The 17,294-nt window shown below is 47.6% G+C and overlaps 1 protein-coding gene across 1 annotated transcript in view; it reads left to right on the top strand.

Annotated features, from left to right (window-relative positions):
• lhfpl7 (LHFPL tetraspan subfamily member 7) overlaps positions 1-17,294 on the top strand; it is a 294,405-nt gene that overhangs the window by 149,780 nt on the left and 127,331 nt on the right. Inside the window, exon 2 of the mRNA XM_078224817.1 lies at positions 10,252-10,390. Within this exon, the coding sequence (XP_078080943.1) occupies positions 10,252-10,390 (139 nt within the window). The remainder of the gene's footprint in view (positions 1-10,251; positions 10,391-17,294) is intronic.

Genomic DNA, 17,294 nt, shown 5'->3' with positions numbered 1-17,294 from the left:
ATGGTTGGGATGAATAGAGTCATTGAGTCATAGAGTCATAAGAGGTTTACAGCATGGAAACAGGCCCTTCGGCCCAACTTGTCCATGCCGCCATTTTTAAAAAAAACCCATAGGCTAATCCCAATTGCCCGCATTTGGCCCATATCCCTTTATACCCATCTTACCCATGTAACTATCTAAATGCTTTTTAAAAGACAAAATTGTACCCGCCTCTACTACTACCTCTGGCAGCTTGTTCCAGACACTCACCACCCTCTGTGTGAAAAAATTGCCCCTCTGGACACTTTTGTATCTCTCCCCTCTCACCTTAAACCTATGCCCTCTAGTTTTAGATTCCCCTACCTTTGGGGATCTGTGCCCCTCATTCTTTTATAGACCTCTATAAGGTCATCCCTCAGCCTCCTATGCTCCAGAGAAAAAAATCCCAGTCTATCCAGCCTCTCCTTATAACTCAGTCCATCAAGTCCCGGTAGCATCCTAGTAAATCTTTTCTGTACTCATTCTAGTTTCATAATGTCCTTTCTATAATAGGAATATCCTGGAAAGAGGTTCTACCCATCTAGCAGGACTAGCCCAGACCCTGACTGATTTTCCATTCTATTTGAGCCTATCCCCAAGATTCTGCCAAAATATGGACAGGTGCAGCTTGTGGCAAATGGAATATGACAGCACCTGTCAGTTTTCTATTTTGCCTCCAATTTTCTGCCATCCTTTTCTGATAGGAAAAGGAGTGGGCAGGTGTGGCTGCCACTGTGCTGCTGTGCTGCCCCGCCATGCTGAACTGTGACCCTCCGGTACTGTACAATCTATTTACATGGGGCCCAAGTAGTACATGCTGTTGCCTATTTGATTAATGCCCACATTAGCACAACATCCTTGCCAGGTGGCACAGTGGTAGCACTACTGCCTACAGTATAGGAACCCAGCTTCGATTCCCGGCTTGGGTCACTGTTTGTGTGGAGTCTGCACATTCTCCCTGTGTTTGCGTGGGTTTCCTCTGGGTGCTCCGGTTTCCTCCCACAGTCCAAAAGACGTGCTGGTTAGGGTGCATTGGCCGTGCTAAATTCTCCCACAGTGTACCCGAACAGGCACCGGAGATTGGCGACTGGGGGATTTTCACAGTAACTTCATTGCAGTGTTAATGTAAGCCTACTTGTGACACTAATAAATAAATTTAAAACTTTAAAAACAGATATACTGCCCTTATCAGGTATTGTACACAGGTACACTGTCCTCTCCAGATATTGTACACAGGTACGTTGCCCTCTCCAGGTATTGTACACAGGTACGCTGTCCTCTCCAGGTATTGTACACAGGTACACTGTCCTCTCCAGGTATTCTTCACAGGTACTCAGTCCTCTCCAGGTATTGTACACAGGTTCACAGTCCTCTCCAGATATTGTGCACAGGTACACAGTCCTCTCCAGGTAGTGTACACAGGTACACAGTCCTCTCCAGATATTGTACACAGGTACACTGTCCCCTCTAGGTATTGTACACAGGTACGCTGTCCTCTCCAGGTATTGTACACAGGTACACTGTCCTCTCCAGGTATTCTTCACAGGTACTCAGTCCTCTCCAGGTATTGTACACAGGTTCACAGTCCTCTCCAGATATTGTGCACAGGTACACAGTCCTCTCCAGGTAGTGTACACAGGTACACAGTCCTCTCCAGGTATCGTACACAGGTACGTTGCCCTCTCCAGGTATTGTACACAGGTACACAGTCCTCTCCAGATATTGTACACAGGTACACTGTCCCCTCTAGATATTGTACACAGGTACACAGTCCTCTCCAGATATTGTACACAGGTACACTGTCCCCTCTAGGTATTGTACACAGGTACACAGTCCTCTCCAGGTATCGTACACAGGTATGTTGCCCTCTCCAGGTATTGTACACAGGTACACAGTCCTCTCCAGGTATTGTACACAGGTACACAGTCCTCTCCAGATATTGTACACAGGTACACTGTCCCCTCTAGGTATTGTACACAGGTACGCTGTCCCCTCTAGGTATTGTACACAGGTACGCTGTCCTCTCCAGATATTGTACACAGGTACGTTGCCCTCTCCAGATATTGTACACAGGTACACAGTCCTCTCCAGATGTCATTCAAAGACACATTGTCCTCACACACTCCAGATGGATTCCCTAGCTGGCAGTAAGAGCGTATTAACAATGAACAGTTTATCCTGACTCTAGCAGATGGGCTGAGGCTGCCATTGCTGCACATGTTGCTGAGAAATGTTGATTCAGTATAAACCCGAGGTTCGAACCCTGGGCCTCCCTGCCGTGTAAAGCTCAATCTCAAAGCCATCTGAAGAGCTGCCTCAATTCTGCTTTGCACCCAATGTTACACACAATGTGATAAGTATCACTCTCTCTGGTTTCCTTAATATGGGTAGTAAATAGGCCGTCAACTGACATCTAAGTTCTAGCATTCAACTTTGTGCTTGTTCTTCTACCTCCAACTTGCTATATTACAACTCAGAAATACTTAATTAACTGAGATAGTGAAAGGCACTATACAAGGCACAAGTCAAGAGTGTGATGGAATACTCTCCACTTGCCTGGATGAGTGCAGCTCTAACAACACTCAAGAGTCTTGACACCATCCAGAGCAAAGCAGTTCGCTTGACTGGCATCCCGTCCACAAACATTCACTCCCTCCACCACTGTCGAACAGTAGCAGCAGTGTGTACCATCTTCAAGATGCACCGCAGGAACTCACCAAGGCTCCTTAGATCTCACCTTCCACACCCCTCGACCCCTACCATCTTGGAGGACAAGGGCAGCAGACTCATGGGAATGCCACCACCTGGAGGTTCCCTTCCAAGCCACTCACCATCCTGACGAGGAAATATATCTGCATTCCTTCACTGTCGCTGGGTCAAAATCCTGGAACTCCTTCCCTAACAGCGCCAAGGGTGTACCTACACTACATGGACTGCAGCGGTCAAAGAAGGCAGCTCACCACCACCTTCGCGGGGGTAATTAAGGATGGGCCATAAATGCTGGTCTAGCCAGCGACGCCCATGTCCCATGAATGAATAAAAATAAATGCAACATCTCAAATTAGCCAACAGTTCGAGAAATCTGATGTGGTAACTAATTAAACAAAAGGCAGAGTAGCCTTCAGGATGTGAATAGTTGCTGTTGAATTAATATAAATTTGGAGAGGTTATGCTAGAAGCATAGACACCCTTCAGTGCAAAAGGAGGCCATTCGGCCCATCAAGCCTGCACCGACAACAATCCCACCCAGGCCCTATCCCCGTAACCCCATGTATTTACCCTAGCTAGTCCCCCTGACACTAAGGGCAATTTAGCATGGCCAATCAACCTAACCCACACATCTTTGGACTGTGGGAGGAAACCGGAGCACCCAGAGAAAACCTATGTGGACACGGGAAGAACGTGCAAGCTCCACTTAGACAGTGACCCAAGGCCGGAATTGAACCCGGCTCCCTGGCGCTGTGAGGCAGCAGTGCTAACCATTGTGCCACCAAGCCGCACAGTCAGGGAATCAATTCAGTCGGTGTATTAACCTTATGGTGAAGAGACAATAACGTATCACTATCACACAATGAAGTCAATGATCTAAAACGACCATGACTCCCACTGTCTAACCTGCAGCAATTAGTTTATAAGCCACATGTAATAATAGCACTGCTCCTAAACTCAGCTCAATAATTCAGTGGCTCCAGGTAGAGAGATTAGATCGTGGCTATAAATGAACCAAATCTTTTATTGCTCATTTTCCTGATAAAATGTGAATGCTTTATTGTACAAAGCACCTCGTGCTCGCTGCACTGCTCAGTGTTGTCAGGCACTTTCTGTTTTTATTATAAAAATAAAAAACTGCTGCAGGTATAACAATTTCACCCAAAACAATTGGTTTATAGAAATGAACAGAAAGCTGCAAAGAATAGGAAATGAGAGAAGAAAAATCAGCGATAAGGGTGAGTTGGGACTTCCTCAGTTAATTTAAAGTTAGATCACAAGTAGGCTCACATTAACACTGCAATGAAGTTACCGTGAAACTCCCCTAGTCGCCACACTCCAGCGCCTGTTCGAGTGCACTGAGGGAGAACTTAGCACGGCCAATGCACCCTAACCAGCACGTCTTTCCCAGCACGTGGGAGGAAACTGGAGCACCCGGAGGAACCCCACGCAGACACGGGGAGAACGTGCAGACTCCGCACAGACAGTGACCCAAGCCGGGAATCGAACCTGGGTCCCTGGAACGGTGAGGCAGCAATGCTAACCACTGTGCCACCATGCTGCCCATAATATGCTGCTGAACATCTACTCTGCTAATCTCCTTAAGGGTCAGTTTAGCATGGCTAACCAACCTAACCTGCACATCTTTGGAGCTTTGAGAATACGCGTCTTTGGTGCCAAGGGTGATAAAATGTGGAACTCACTCCATTGGTGGGTGGCACACTGGTTAGCACTGCTGGCTCACAGCGCCAGGGACCCGGGCTCAATTCCGGCCTCGGGTCACTGTCTGTGTGGAGTTTGCACGTCCTCCCCGTGTCTGCATGGGTTTGCTCCGGTTTCCTCCCACACTCCAAAGATGTTTGGGTTAGGTGGATTGGCCATGCTAAATTGACCCTACTGTTAGGGGGATTAGCAGGATAAATATGTGGGGTCACAGGAATAGGGCCTGGATTGGATTGTGATCAGTGTGGACTTGATACCAAACGGCCTCCTTCTGCACTGTAGGGATTCCATGATTCATCCAGAAGGCTGTGGATCCTGGGGACAATGGGTCTTGCGAGCCTGAAATCGATAGATTCTTGTCAAGTAAGTGCATCAAAGGATGAAGAACAGAGATAGGTGGATGGAGTTGAGATGCGGATCAGCCGTAATCAAACATTGAATGGTGTTCCACAATGAAACACTTCAATTACTTCTGCCTTTTCCTCCTCTGCCACTCTTACAGAAAGTTTAGAGTTGCTGGGCCAGTTTGTACAGAGATCATCCTTAAACTGTCTGCTCGACATTCATGAGATTTCAACGTGAAGCTCTCAGTGTGTGACTGATTGCTCAGAAATGGCAGATATCAGGACACAAAATCAAGGTGCATTCTCTCCATCCTCCCTCCATTCACCTGTTGTGAGAATGATGTTCATAAGTTCATAAGATATAGGAGCAGAATTAGGCCATTCAGCCCATCGAGTCCACTCCGCCATCCGATCATGGCTGATATGCTCCTCATCCCTATTTTCCTGCCTTCTCCCCACAACCCTTCAGCCCATTACCAATTCAAAATCTGTCTAACTCCTCCTTAAATTTACTCACTGTCCCAACATCCACCACACTTTGGGGTTGCAAATTCCATAGATTCACAACCCTTTGGGAGAAGTCGTTTCTTCTCAACTCTGTTTTAAATTCACTACCCCTTATCCCGAGACTATGACCTCTCATCCTTGAATACCCCTCAAGAGGAAGCATCCGCTCCACGTCTACTTTATCCATACCTTTTATCATCTTGTAAACCTCAATTTGATCTCCCCTCATTCTTCTAAATTCCAGAGAGTATCAGCCTAAACTGTTCAATCTCTCTTCATACGATGTGCTATTTCGGTCCAGCCACGTTCCGTCGGAGAGTGGAAACTAGCCTGGTACCTGAACTCTGTAAGTGCCAATCTGTCACTGCCAACAACATATATCACTAACAGCAGCCAAAGATGACGCATCTAATAGATTTCCCTCTCTCCTTTAAGTGAGAAGCTCTGTTGAAAAAGAATTGTGGTGATGGTGCAGACTTTACCAGCAAGTGTCTGTGCTCCTCACCCGCTCATTATTCCAGCCCTGCGACAACAGGCAGAAAAAAATAAAATCATATCGGTGAATCGGGCAGTAAAATAAAGAAGGTAGGATTTAATATAAAAAGCTTTCATATGAACTGATGAACATGTAACATAAATGAAACAGAGGTGTCACGATATGAATAATCCAGGTTCACCAGACTTGATCCGGGGCTGGTGGGATTGTCCTATGAAGAGAGATTGGGCAAACTGGGCCTGCATTCTCTACAGTTTCGAAGAAAACGAGGTGATCTCTATGGTAACCCCCATGATCTGCGTAGGGCATCACTAATTGACCTCCCAGTTGGGCTTATTGACTATGAGCTCCCTGGGGATTGGTAATTAGCCAAGCAGGTGGAGCCCTGTATAAAGCAAGACCCTGAGAGAGTCCATTAATTTTTTTAGTCCCGGTTGGGACCTGTTGTGTTCACCACAGGCTTGTGTTTATTGTTTATTTTCATTTTGTGCAATAAAATCACGGTTCCTTCACAGCCGACCCCTGGAGTTATTATAATCTCATTGAAACCTACAAAATACTTGAAGGAATTGAGGGGGTAGATGCAGGTAAGATGTTTCCCTTGGTTGGGGAGTCTAGAACCAGGGGGCACAATTTCATAATAAAGGGGGAAGCCACTTAGGACTGAGATGAGGAGATATTTCTTTACTCAGAGGGTTGTTAATCTTGGGAACTCTCTACCCTAGAGGGCTGAGAAAGCTCCGGCATTGAGTGTGTTCAAAGCAGAGGTTACTAGATTACTGATTAGCAATTATGTAAAGGGTTATGGCTGTAAAAAAACATTAAGGTGTCTGATCAGGCAGGATCATGCTAAATGGCGGAGCTGGCTCGATGGGTTGAATGGCCTATTCCTGCTCCTATGTTCCCTAGGTAACATAGGTGCCAAATGTGTTGCAACTTAAAGGTGACACGGCTGTAAACTAAGCGAGGGCTGTAATCAAAATGAGATGGCAATCTAACTGGGCTGCCATCTGAACAAGGCCGAATGATAATATGAAAGCGGCAGGGTACTGGATTACAATAAACTGAACTATAAACAAGTCTGAGATTTAAACAAGGCAGGCCTATCATTTGCAAGGGGTGGAATGGAAAAAAAACTAAGGCGGCCAACTGTAACATCGTGAAGGCAAAAAGGCTGTAATATAAACAGGAATAGGAGTACAATAGAAGATGGAAGTTTGATTTGATTTATTATTGTCACATGTATTGGGATACAGTGAAAAGTATTGTTTCTTGCACGCTATACAGACAAAGCATACCGTTCATAGAATACATAGGGGAGAAGGATAGGAGAGGGTGCAGAATGTAATGTTAAATTATAGCTCGGGTGTAGAGAAACATCAGTTTAGTATATGATAGGTCCATTCAAAAGTGATGGCAGCAGGGAAAAAGTTGTTCTTGACATGATCTCAGACTTTTCTATCTTTTTCCCGATGGAAGAAGGTGGAAGAGAGTATGTCCGGGGTGCGTGTGGTTCTTGATTATGCTGGCTGTTTTTCCGAGGCAGCAGGAAGTGTGGACGGAGTCATTGGCTGGGAGGCTGGTTTGCATGATGTTACTGGGCTATGTTCACAGCCCCTTGTAGCTCCTTGCGGTCTTGGGCAGCGCAGGAGCCATACCAAGCTGTGATACAACCAGAAAGAACGCTTTCTATGGTGAAATGAGGTTGCGCGAAACATGAATGAGAGTTTGCTGCAGAGCTGAACATGAGGCCGCCTGTAATATAAGACAGATGGTTTCTGTAATACACATCAGAATATCCTGTGATATGAGACAGGGCTGTAATATAGATGAGACAAATACACACAGATACATCCTGTAATATGACTAAGAACAGATTGTAATGCAAACTATTCTGGGCTGTAACATAACCAAAGTTGGATTGTGATATGAAGAAGTCAGGGTTGTAACATGAATGAGGTTGGCCTAGAAGCTAACTGAACACAGGCTGTAATATTAATGTGACAGTGTTGCGGTTGTCAGCAGAGAGCTATCTACGGTTTTTCGATGCTCCCAACAAGAGGAAAAGCAATCCAGCAAATGTAGGTGACTGCTGACAACGTGCTTGACACCCTCTTGTACAGGTAACAGCAGGTAGACCACATATACAGGCCCCTAATCCAAATTTCACCTTGTTTCCCTTTACAGACCTTTCTTCCAACATTAGTTTAAAGTTTATTTATTAGTGTCACAAGTAAGGCTTACATTAACACTGCAATGAAGTTACTGTGAAAATCCCGTAGTCGCCACACTCCGGCGCCTGTTCGGGTACACTGAGGGAGAATTTAGCACCAAACCAGCAAGTCTTTCAGACTGTGGGAGGAAACCGGAGCACCCGGAGGAAACCCACGCAGACACGGGGAGGACCTGCAGACTCCACACGGACAGTGACCCAAACCGGGAACCGAACCTGGGTCCCTGGCGCTGTGAGGCAGCAGTGCTAACCACTGTGCCACCGTGCCATCCATCAGGGAACCTCCGTAACCAAAGACTTGTGAGCATTTCATCTTGAAGCACAGACGTTTCCTAGTCGACAAGTATGAGAAAGCAAACCAAAGGGTGGAATCCACGGCCCTCTCTATGGCAGTGTTTGGAGGCATGGAGGGTATTATCGGGCGACAGGTGAGCACTCCACTCACCTCGGCCCCGATTCGATCTGAGGCAGGAAGACTGTTTCACCACCGATTGAGGCCCTTGCATGGACAATTAATAAGCACTTAAGTGCCTCATGCCACCACCGCTGGTTTGAACCTATTGCCGGGTGAACCATGCGGGATACTTATTATCTCCCAGGAGGGAACCTCCTTTAAAGACGCTCAGTGCTTGAACGAGGGGCCTGGCATCGGGAAGGCGATGATCCCCTTAGAGCCACCCTCCTTAAAACTCCCTAAACCCCCTATCTCGTGACCACAAGCCCCCTCCCGCTTCCACCATGACTTAGCTGTGGCCTAGGTTGCTCTGTGAACCAGGGTCCTCCAGTGAAAGGAGCAGCCCGGCCCCTCGGGGTTCTGCTCCTGGGGGAAAGATCTGCTGCTGGCTTCTCCACTCCCTGATGGAGAGGTGGATTTGAGAGCAGGGAGAGATCAGCCATGATCTAATTGAATGGCTGAGCAGGCTCAAAGGGCTGAATTTGCCTACTTCTGCTCCTAATTCCGATGTTCCTAGGTTGATTGGCTCAGGATTTGGCTGGACCCTCCCCAAAGGAGGCAACGCAGATCTCCCTCCGGCCAGCAGGTGAGGCTCCTATTACCCCCCCCCCCCCCTATGCCACTCCCCGCTCCCTCCCAAGTTCCACTCCAGGACAGGGGACACTGACTAAATTCACCCTCTGACACAATGAAAATCTGATCAGGTTTGACAGGTCACCTGAGACCGGTAGTGACTACGTTGTACATTAATTGTGTATTTAACAGCATGCAGTAACTGGGGATTTACCCGTGCTTCTCTGAATGGGAACAGACTGAATCTGTAGTGGTTGTGTTCGGAGATGTATGTTGTAATGTGTATCTCTGCAAATAAAATCAACTTATGCGAGTGTGTAAAGATTAGGCCCCTATTCCTCCAACACCTTCACAGAATAGAACACACTCTACATGAGATATATCTGAGCCCTGAGCAATAGGGGAGCTATCCTATTGTGCGCACGCTGTCTAAATACAATGCAGCATCTAAATTTGCTGGATCTGTTAGCTATTCCAGTCACAAAGGGTACAATTCAACACCACTGTGAGTTCCATGCTCTCTGACATATGGAATAAACAATATATATCCATCTCAGAGAGCAGAGGAAGTTAGACAGGAATAAGCCCTTTTATCACACCTACTGAAGGGGCTGTAGCTCCAAATGTGTGTGTGTGAGAGTGTATGTTGTATCTGTGTGTGTGTGTTGTGTGTGAGTGGAATATGTGCGTGTGCATTAGTATGTGTGTGTGAGTGTGTTGTGTGCGTGTGTTGTATGTTGTATGTGTGTGTGAGTGTGTTGTATTTGTGTGTTTTGTGTGTGTGTGATGAATGTGTGAGCGTTGTATGCATGAATGTGTGTTGTATGTGTGTGTGAGTGTCTTGTGTGTGTGTGTTGTATGTGTGTGTGTGTTTTTGTGTGTGTGTGTATGTGTGTGTGCGTCTTGTGTGTGAGTGGAATGTGTATGTACATTGTATACGTGAATGTGCATTGTATGTGTGTGGGTCTGTGTTGTGTGTGTGTGCATTGTATGTGTGTGTGTTGAATGTATGAGTGTGTGTGTGTCTGTGTGTGCATTGTGTGTGTGTGTGTGTGTGTGTGTGTGCGTGTGTGGGAGGGGGGGGTAGGTGGGAGTGGGGAGAACCAGGACCCAGCAGCAAGTGGTCCGTCTGACTAATTGAAAGTTTGAACTGTGCAGCGGGACTAAAACCTTTGCCCATCTGTTGATGTTTCAGACGAGTGCTGTTCTGTGCTCCGGGGGCTGCGTTCTGCTGGCTGCCAGTGCCCTGTTGGCCATTGTGACTGTCTTCCTGCCAAGTGGACTGTGTGAGAAGAGGATCTGCACACTGGCTGGCTACATGCAGACAACGGCGGGTAAGTGATCCAACAGACTCCTGCACTTCCCTCTCTCTCTCTCTCTGTTATATTGTCCAGCGGTCTATTACAGTGATGTCAATACCATTGGAAGCACTGAGTGAGATTTACAAAACAGTAATTGAACAGACAGGGGTATGGAATAGGATACAAGAGGGCAGTGAGTTAATTGCAGAGTGTGTGATTTCCCACAAGCAGTTTTCATTAAGGCTTCAGGTGGAATAAACTAGTCTGTGTGATATTAATTGACGTCCTGTTTAGGTTTGTCATGAAGATCGGCTGTAAGTACTGTGGATAAAACCTCACCAACAGCGCACATTTCCTAATAGGCATACCAAGCAGGCAAGGACCCTCACTGGCAAACATTCAAAACTCTGGCCCTATTGTGTTCTAAATGAATATATTGGTTTCTCATCAATTATCCGCCTCCTTCTCCCCCATCATTGATTCTTCGCTGGAATACAGTTCCACGGGAGCTCCTCCAAGGAAAGACTGTTCAGATCCATCTTTCAATAGTAAGGAAGCTGCTTGACTCTGGTGGTCACTGAGGCTGATCCTTGCTGCTGCCACGCTAGCACAGATCGTAGATTAAACCTGGGACCCTTTGTGTCTGTATTGCTCAATTATAACAATCTCCAACAACAATTTACACTTGCATATAGCACCTTTAGTGCCGCAAAGTGCCCCCAGGGGCTTAAAAAGAGCATTATCAATAGAAACAGTTTCTGAAGACTGAGTCACAGAATGAGACATCAGGACGACTGACTAAAGGGTTGGTTAAAGAGGTAGAGTTTTCAGGAGCAACCAATAGGAGGCGATTCATTTCAGGAGGGAGTTCTGGAGTGTACAGCCTCGGCTGAAAGCATGGCCGCAAACAGTGGAGTGATTGGCATCAGGGGTAAGCGAGAGGCCAGAATTGGAGATGCAGAGGTATCTCGTAGGAGATTACAGAGCGAGGGAGTGATGCGGCCATGGAATAATATAAAAACAAGAATGAAGGTTTTAAATTTGAGGCATTGGAGGCCCAGAAGCCAAGGTAAGTCAGCGAGCACAGGTATGATAGGTGAAGGGCACTCACTGGGTAAATTCGCCCTGCCATCAGCAAAGCTTTGAACATGGTGGCACAGTGGTTAGCACTGTTGCCTCATGGCTCCAGGGACCCGGGCTCAATTCCAGTTTTGGGTGATTTCTGTGTAGAGTTTGCACATTCTCCCCATGTCTGCGTGGGTTTCCTCCGGGCGCTCCGGTTTCCTCCCACAGCCGAAAGATGTGCAGGTGAGGTGTATTGGCCATGCTAAATTGGTCCTTAGCGTCCCAAGATGTGTAGGTTAGATGGATTAGGTTAGATGGACTGGCCATGCTAAATTGGTACTTAGTGTCCCAAGATGTGTAGGTTAGATGGATTAGGCATGGTAAATGTGTAGGGTTACAGGGATAGGGCAGGGACTGGAAAGATACTAGGTCACAGAGTCGGTGCGGACTCAATAGACCAAATGGCCTTTTCTGCATTGCAGGGATTTTATGATTCCATGAATAATGTGTCTGAGTGGATGGGGGGGAAGTGGGACCGTGATGGTTGGAGGCAAGTTTCCATTTGCAGTGCAGGAGGAGGCCATTTGGCCCATCGAGTCTGCACCGACAACAATCCCACCCAGATCCTATCCCCGTAACCCCATGTAGTTACTTGGCTAATCCCCGTAACGCTAAGGGACAATTTGAGCATAGCCAATCAACGTGGTCACTATTTCAGCCCCTTGGCAAACAATCACCAATCATCCAGGCTCCTCCTCAGTAACTATGCTGGAGGCCTGAGTCTTCTGCCATTTGATCAGAGGGATGATGAATGGTGGACGACAGGTAATGGAGAGAAAGGGGAGGGAAGAACTCGTTAAAAGAATGTCATAGCAAAGGTTTGGGGCTGTCGGAACAGGTTTCAGAAGATTATTATGTAAGGAACATGGGCAAAAATGAAAAGTTCCTAATAGAGTGTGAATGATAAAGTAGATAAAGATGGTACCCAGAAATATTTTCTCATTTAATACTTCATGGGGTGGCACAGTGGTTAGCTTCACAGCGCCAGGGACCCATGTTCAATTCCGGCCTCGGGTCACTGTGTGGAGTTTGCACATTCTCCCCATGTCTGTGTGGGTTTCCCTCCGGGTGCTCCGGTTTCCTCCCACAGTCCAAAGATATGCAAGTTAGGTTGATTGGCTATGCTCAAATTATCCCTTAGCGTTACGGGGATTAGCCAAGTAACTACATGGGGTTATGGGGATAGGACCTGGGTGGGAGTGTTGTTGGTGCAGGCTTGATGGGCCAAATGGCCTCCTTCTGCACTGTAGAGATTCTGTGGTTCATGTTTTCATCAGTCAGAATTCAACAAGCTTAATGGGGAAGTGTGGGGTGTGTAACAATCAGCTCCTCACAGAGAGGACAAATTCTTTAGCTTCACTGCTGAAACTCTATCTCAGATACCATCATGCCCACTCCTATCACGGAATATGGCCCAAAAATCCAAGCTGCATAGTTAATGAGGTGGAGCAAACAATATGGCAGCGGTGGTCTTTGATCAGTGAGGGGGAAGAGCCAGAATGGACCAGTCTCTGGGTTTTCCGGCAGCTCTCTCCAAGGGAGAGTTGAGAATAAACATGAGGCGAAATTCTCCCATCCGGGACTAAGTCCTGAGGTGGGTGGGAATGCGGAGTGTTTCCCACTGCAGATGCCAGCGGGAATCCACGCCGTATCTTCTGCCCCGACCTCATTAATTACGCACCTGGGAGTATTGCCTTTATAGGACGGGGCATAGAGTATAAGAGTTGGGGTCTGATGTTGCAGATGTATAGAACGTTGGTTCGGCCACATTTGGAATACTGCGTCCAGTTCTGGTCGCCACACTACCAGAAGGACGTGGAGGCTTTGGAGAGAGTACAGAGGAGGTTTGCCTGGTATGGAGGGGCTTGGTTATGAGGAGAGATTGGGGAAACTGGGGTTGTTCTCCTTGGAAAGACGGAGGATGAGGGGAGACTTAATAGAGGTGTATAAAATTATGAAAGGCATAGATAGGGTGAACGGTGGGAAGCTTTTCCCCGGGTCGGTGGTGACGTTCACGAGGGGTCATAGGTTCAAGGTGAAGGGGGGGAGGTTTAACACAGATATCAGAAGGACATATTTTACACAGAGGGTCGTGGGGGCCTGGAATGTGTTGCCGGGCAAGGTGGTGGAGGCGGACACACTGGGAACGTTTAAGACTTATCTAGACAGCTATATGAATGGAGTGGGAATGGAGGGATACAAAAGAGTGGTCTAGTTTGGACCAGGGAGCGGCGCGGGCTAATTGTTCCTTGTTTCTCGTTTCAAGGCTTCATTCTATGATCATCTTGCTGGTGCCAGTACAGAGCGAGACTGCGGATAGTTGGGAACCTGTCTCGGGGGCAGGGAATTCATATGGTGTTCGTGGAAGTGGAAATGACTAGGGTTGGGAAGCATTTTCCGATCAGGGCCAGTGTGATCTCCTGGACTCGTTTCGATCGCCTCAGGGGGTCGGAGAGGAATTTCCCAGATTTTTTTTCCCCATATTGGCCCTGGGGTTTTCACTCTGGGTTTTCGCCTCTCCCTGGAGATCACATGGTCTGGAATGGGGGGGGTGGGGGTGAGTTAATAGGTTGTGATGAACAAAGCATCGTAGCTGTGAGGGACAGCTCGGTGGATAGGATATTGGTATGTAGATAGGCTGGAAAATTGGGCGGGGATCCTGGATTCAGGATTCAATCCTGGACCGGGGAGCGGCGCGGGCTTGGAGGGCCGAAGGGCCTGTTCCTGTGCTGTATTGTTCTTTGTTCTTGTTCTTTGTTCTATTGCGACAAATGGGGTGGGCATGATGGTGTGCATCCCACTATCGTATCCGGGCACCCGATGTCACCAACCCACCGTAGAAGAAAGCAGACGGACCTCCTGGAAAGGAAGAGGGATCTCCAGGAACACTCTAAGGATGGATGGTGGACCACCTCATGATACTGTTTCTGGAAGATCCAGCTGTAGATGCTTCCCACCTACTCCGGCCACTCACTACTGTGGAGTTCCGGGGGTCCAGGATTGCTGGTGGTCTCCATCCCAAACTCCAGAGGCAGCCCTCGGCACAGTTCAGGTGAGTCCTGACCTCTGCACATAGAAATCATGGAAACCCTACAGCACAGAAAGAGGCCATTCGCCCCATCGAGTCTGCACCGACCACAATCCCACCCAGGCCCTACCCCCATATCCCTACATATTTACCCACTAATCCCTCTAACCTACGTATCTCAGAACACTAAGGGCAATTTTAGCATGGCCAATCAACCTAACCCGCACATCTTTGGAGTGTGGGAGGAAACCGGAGCACCTGGAGGAAACCCACGCAGACACGAGGAGAATGTGCAAACTCCACACAGACAGTGACCCAAGCCGGGAATCGAACCCGGGTCCCTGGAGCTGTGAAGCAGCAGTGCTAACCACTGTGCCACCGTGCTGCCCATGTTCCAAATGTGTTCTGTTTTTCCATTGGCATTGCGGATAACTGGGGGTGGGGGACAATATTCCGGATAGGCCTTCATATACATCCCATTAGCGGGATACAAATCAATTTTACTCCATCCTCCAGTGGGTTTCCCAATGTGCTGTGGCGGACACCAGTGTAAGATCCACAGGGAATTCACGCCGGCGTGAATCCGAGTTCTGGACTGCTTCCAAATATCGACTTTCTTCAGGCTCTGTGTGGGTCTGATCTCTGTTCGTGAGTCATGCCAGCTGGCTCATCTCTTACTCGGAAGGATCTACTCAGCCCACACAACTGCTTCAGGACCAGAGGAAGTCTCCCCCTCAAGAGTGCCAGCCACTGCGGAAACGAAATCCACATGTTCCAATGGAAGCAAGAAAATGTACCCAACAAACGTCCTGTTGTTTTTGAACAATATTTTCCCAGTCACTGAATGCCACGCCGAGTTGTGGGATTAATGGCATTTGCTAGGGATTGGCGTGACGCCAGTTTATTTTTGCCGCCGATCTCAGTGATTACCTTGGGTTGGTGGGGTGGTGGACAACCATGGGATGGTGCACCCTGGTATTCTGACACAGGAGGCAACGACTGAGTGGTATTATCGCTGGACTATTAATCCAGAAACTCAGCTAATGCTCTGGGGGACACGGGTTCGAATCCCGCCATGGTAGATGCTGAATTTGAATTCAATAAAAAATATCTGGAATTAAGAATCTACTGACGACCATGAAACCATTGTCAATTGTTGGAAAAAACCCATCTAATTCACTAATGTCCTTTAGGGAAGGAAATCTGCCATCCTTAGCTGTTCTGGCCGACATCTGACTACAGAGTTACAGCAATGTGGTTGACTGTCAACTGCCCTCCAAGGGCAACTAGGGATGGGCAATAAATGCTGGCCCAGCCAGTGATGCCCATTTCCCATGAATGAAAAAAAACACATCCTCTCCTGTTCAGCAGTCCTCACTCTGAAGATGGAGAGCCGACGGCACGGTGGCACAGTGCTTCGCACTGCTGCGTCACAGCGCCAGGGACCCGGGCTCAACTCCGGCCTCGGGCTACTGTCTATGTGGAATTTGCACGTTGCCCCCGTGTCTGCGTGGGTTTCCTCCGGGTGCTCCGGTTTCCTCCCACAATCCAAAGATTAGGTTAGGTAAGGTAGGGTTAGGTTGATTGGCCATGCTAAATTGACCCTGGTGTCAGGGGGATTTGCAGGCTAAGTATGATGAGTTACGGGAGTAGGGCCTGGGTGGGATTGTGGTCGGTGCAGACTCGATGGACCGAATGGCCTCCTCCTCCACTGTAGGGAATTCTATGACTCTATGATTGTGAGTGGACCTTGGCTGTCTCATCAAAGAACCTCTTCAAATTATTCTTTCCTGCTCAACTGGCACAGAAGCGCAGTGCTGAAGGGTCAGAGTGAGACGTTTATCATGATAAGTATTTCTGTGTATGCACATTGCACTGAGAGGGAGAGAGAGAGAGAGAAATTCGCTTAATGGATTCGATCTGCTTAATGGCCATTTGGGGCCCATAAGCATTTTAATTTAGGCTTCAAACTCAGCTTTAAATCCTGTTCTTACAAACCCTGCATAGAGTTAGCCAATTTATATTGAATTTAAATTGGAAAGCAGCCTTCCAAAGGCAACGTGTGGGCTGAAAAATAAAGAATCCGTGATCAAGTGATTAAACAGCTGAGTTCAAATCACAAATGTAGAACCTTCCAGAGAGCTTGGAGACCTTTCAGTGAGAAAACTTGCTGTGTTCCCCACAGTTCTGGTTTCAAAAGTAGGATCAACATGATGTCTTAAGTGACATCAAAATGGTCAGCTTATGGTGACCTTCCAGAATAGACAGGCCTCAAGCAGGGTTCAAGCTAGAAAGAGTGCAGAAAAGATTTACTCGGATGTTACCGGGACTTGATGGTTTGAGTTATAAGGAGAGGCTGGATAGACTGGGACCTTTTTCCCTGGAGCGTAGGAGGCTGAGGGGTGATCTTATAGAGGTCTGTAAAATAATGAGGGGCACAGATCAGCTAGATAGTCAACATCTTTTCCCAAAGGTAGGGGAGTCTAAAACTAGAGGGCATAGGTTTAAGGTGAGAGGGGAGAGTTACAAAAGGGTCCAGAGGGGCAATTTTTTCGCACAGAGGGTGGTGAGTGTCTGGAACAAGCTGCCAGAGGTACATAGAACATAGAAACCCTACAGTACAGAAAGAGGCCATTTGGCCCATCGAGTCTGCACCGACCACAATCCCACCCAGGCCCTACCCCCATATCCCTACATATTTACCCACTAATCCCTCTAACCTACACATCCCGGGACACTAAGGGGCAATTTTTACCATGGCCAATCAACCTAACCCGCACATCT

This window comes from Mustelus asterias, chromosome 12 (genome assembly GCF_964213995.1).
Source record: "Mustelus asterias chromosome 12, sMusAst1.hap1.1, whole genome shotgun sequence".
NCBI classification, from domain to species: Eukaryota; Metazoa; Chordata; class Chondrichthyes; order Carcharhiniformes; family Triakidae; genus Mustelus; species Mustelus asterias.
This window is presented reverse-complemented; position numbering and strand designations above follow the sequence as displayed.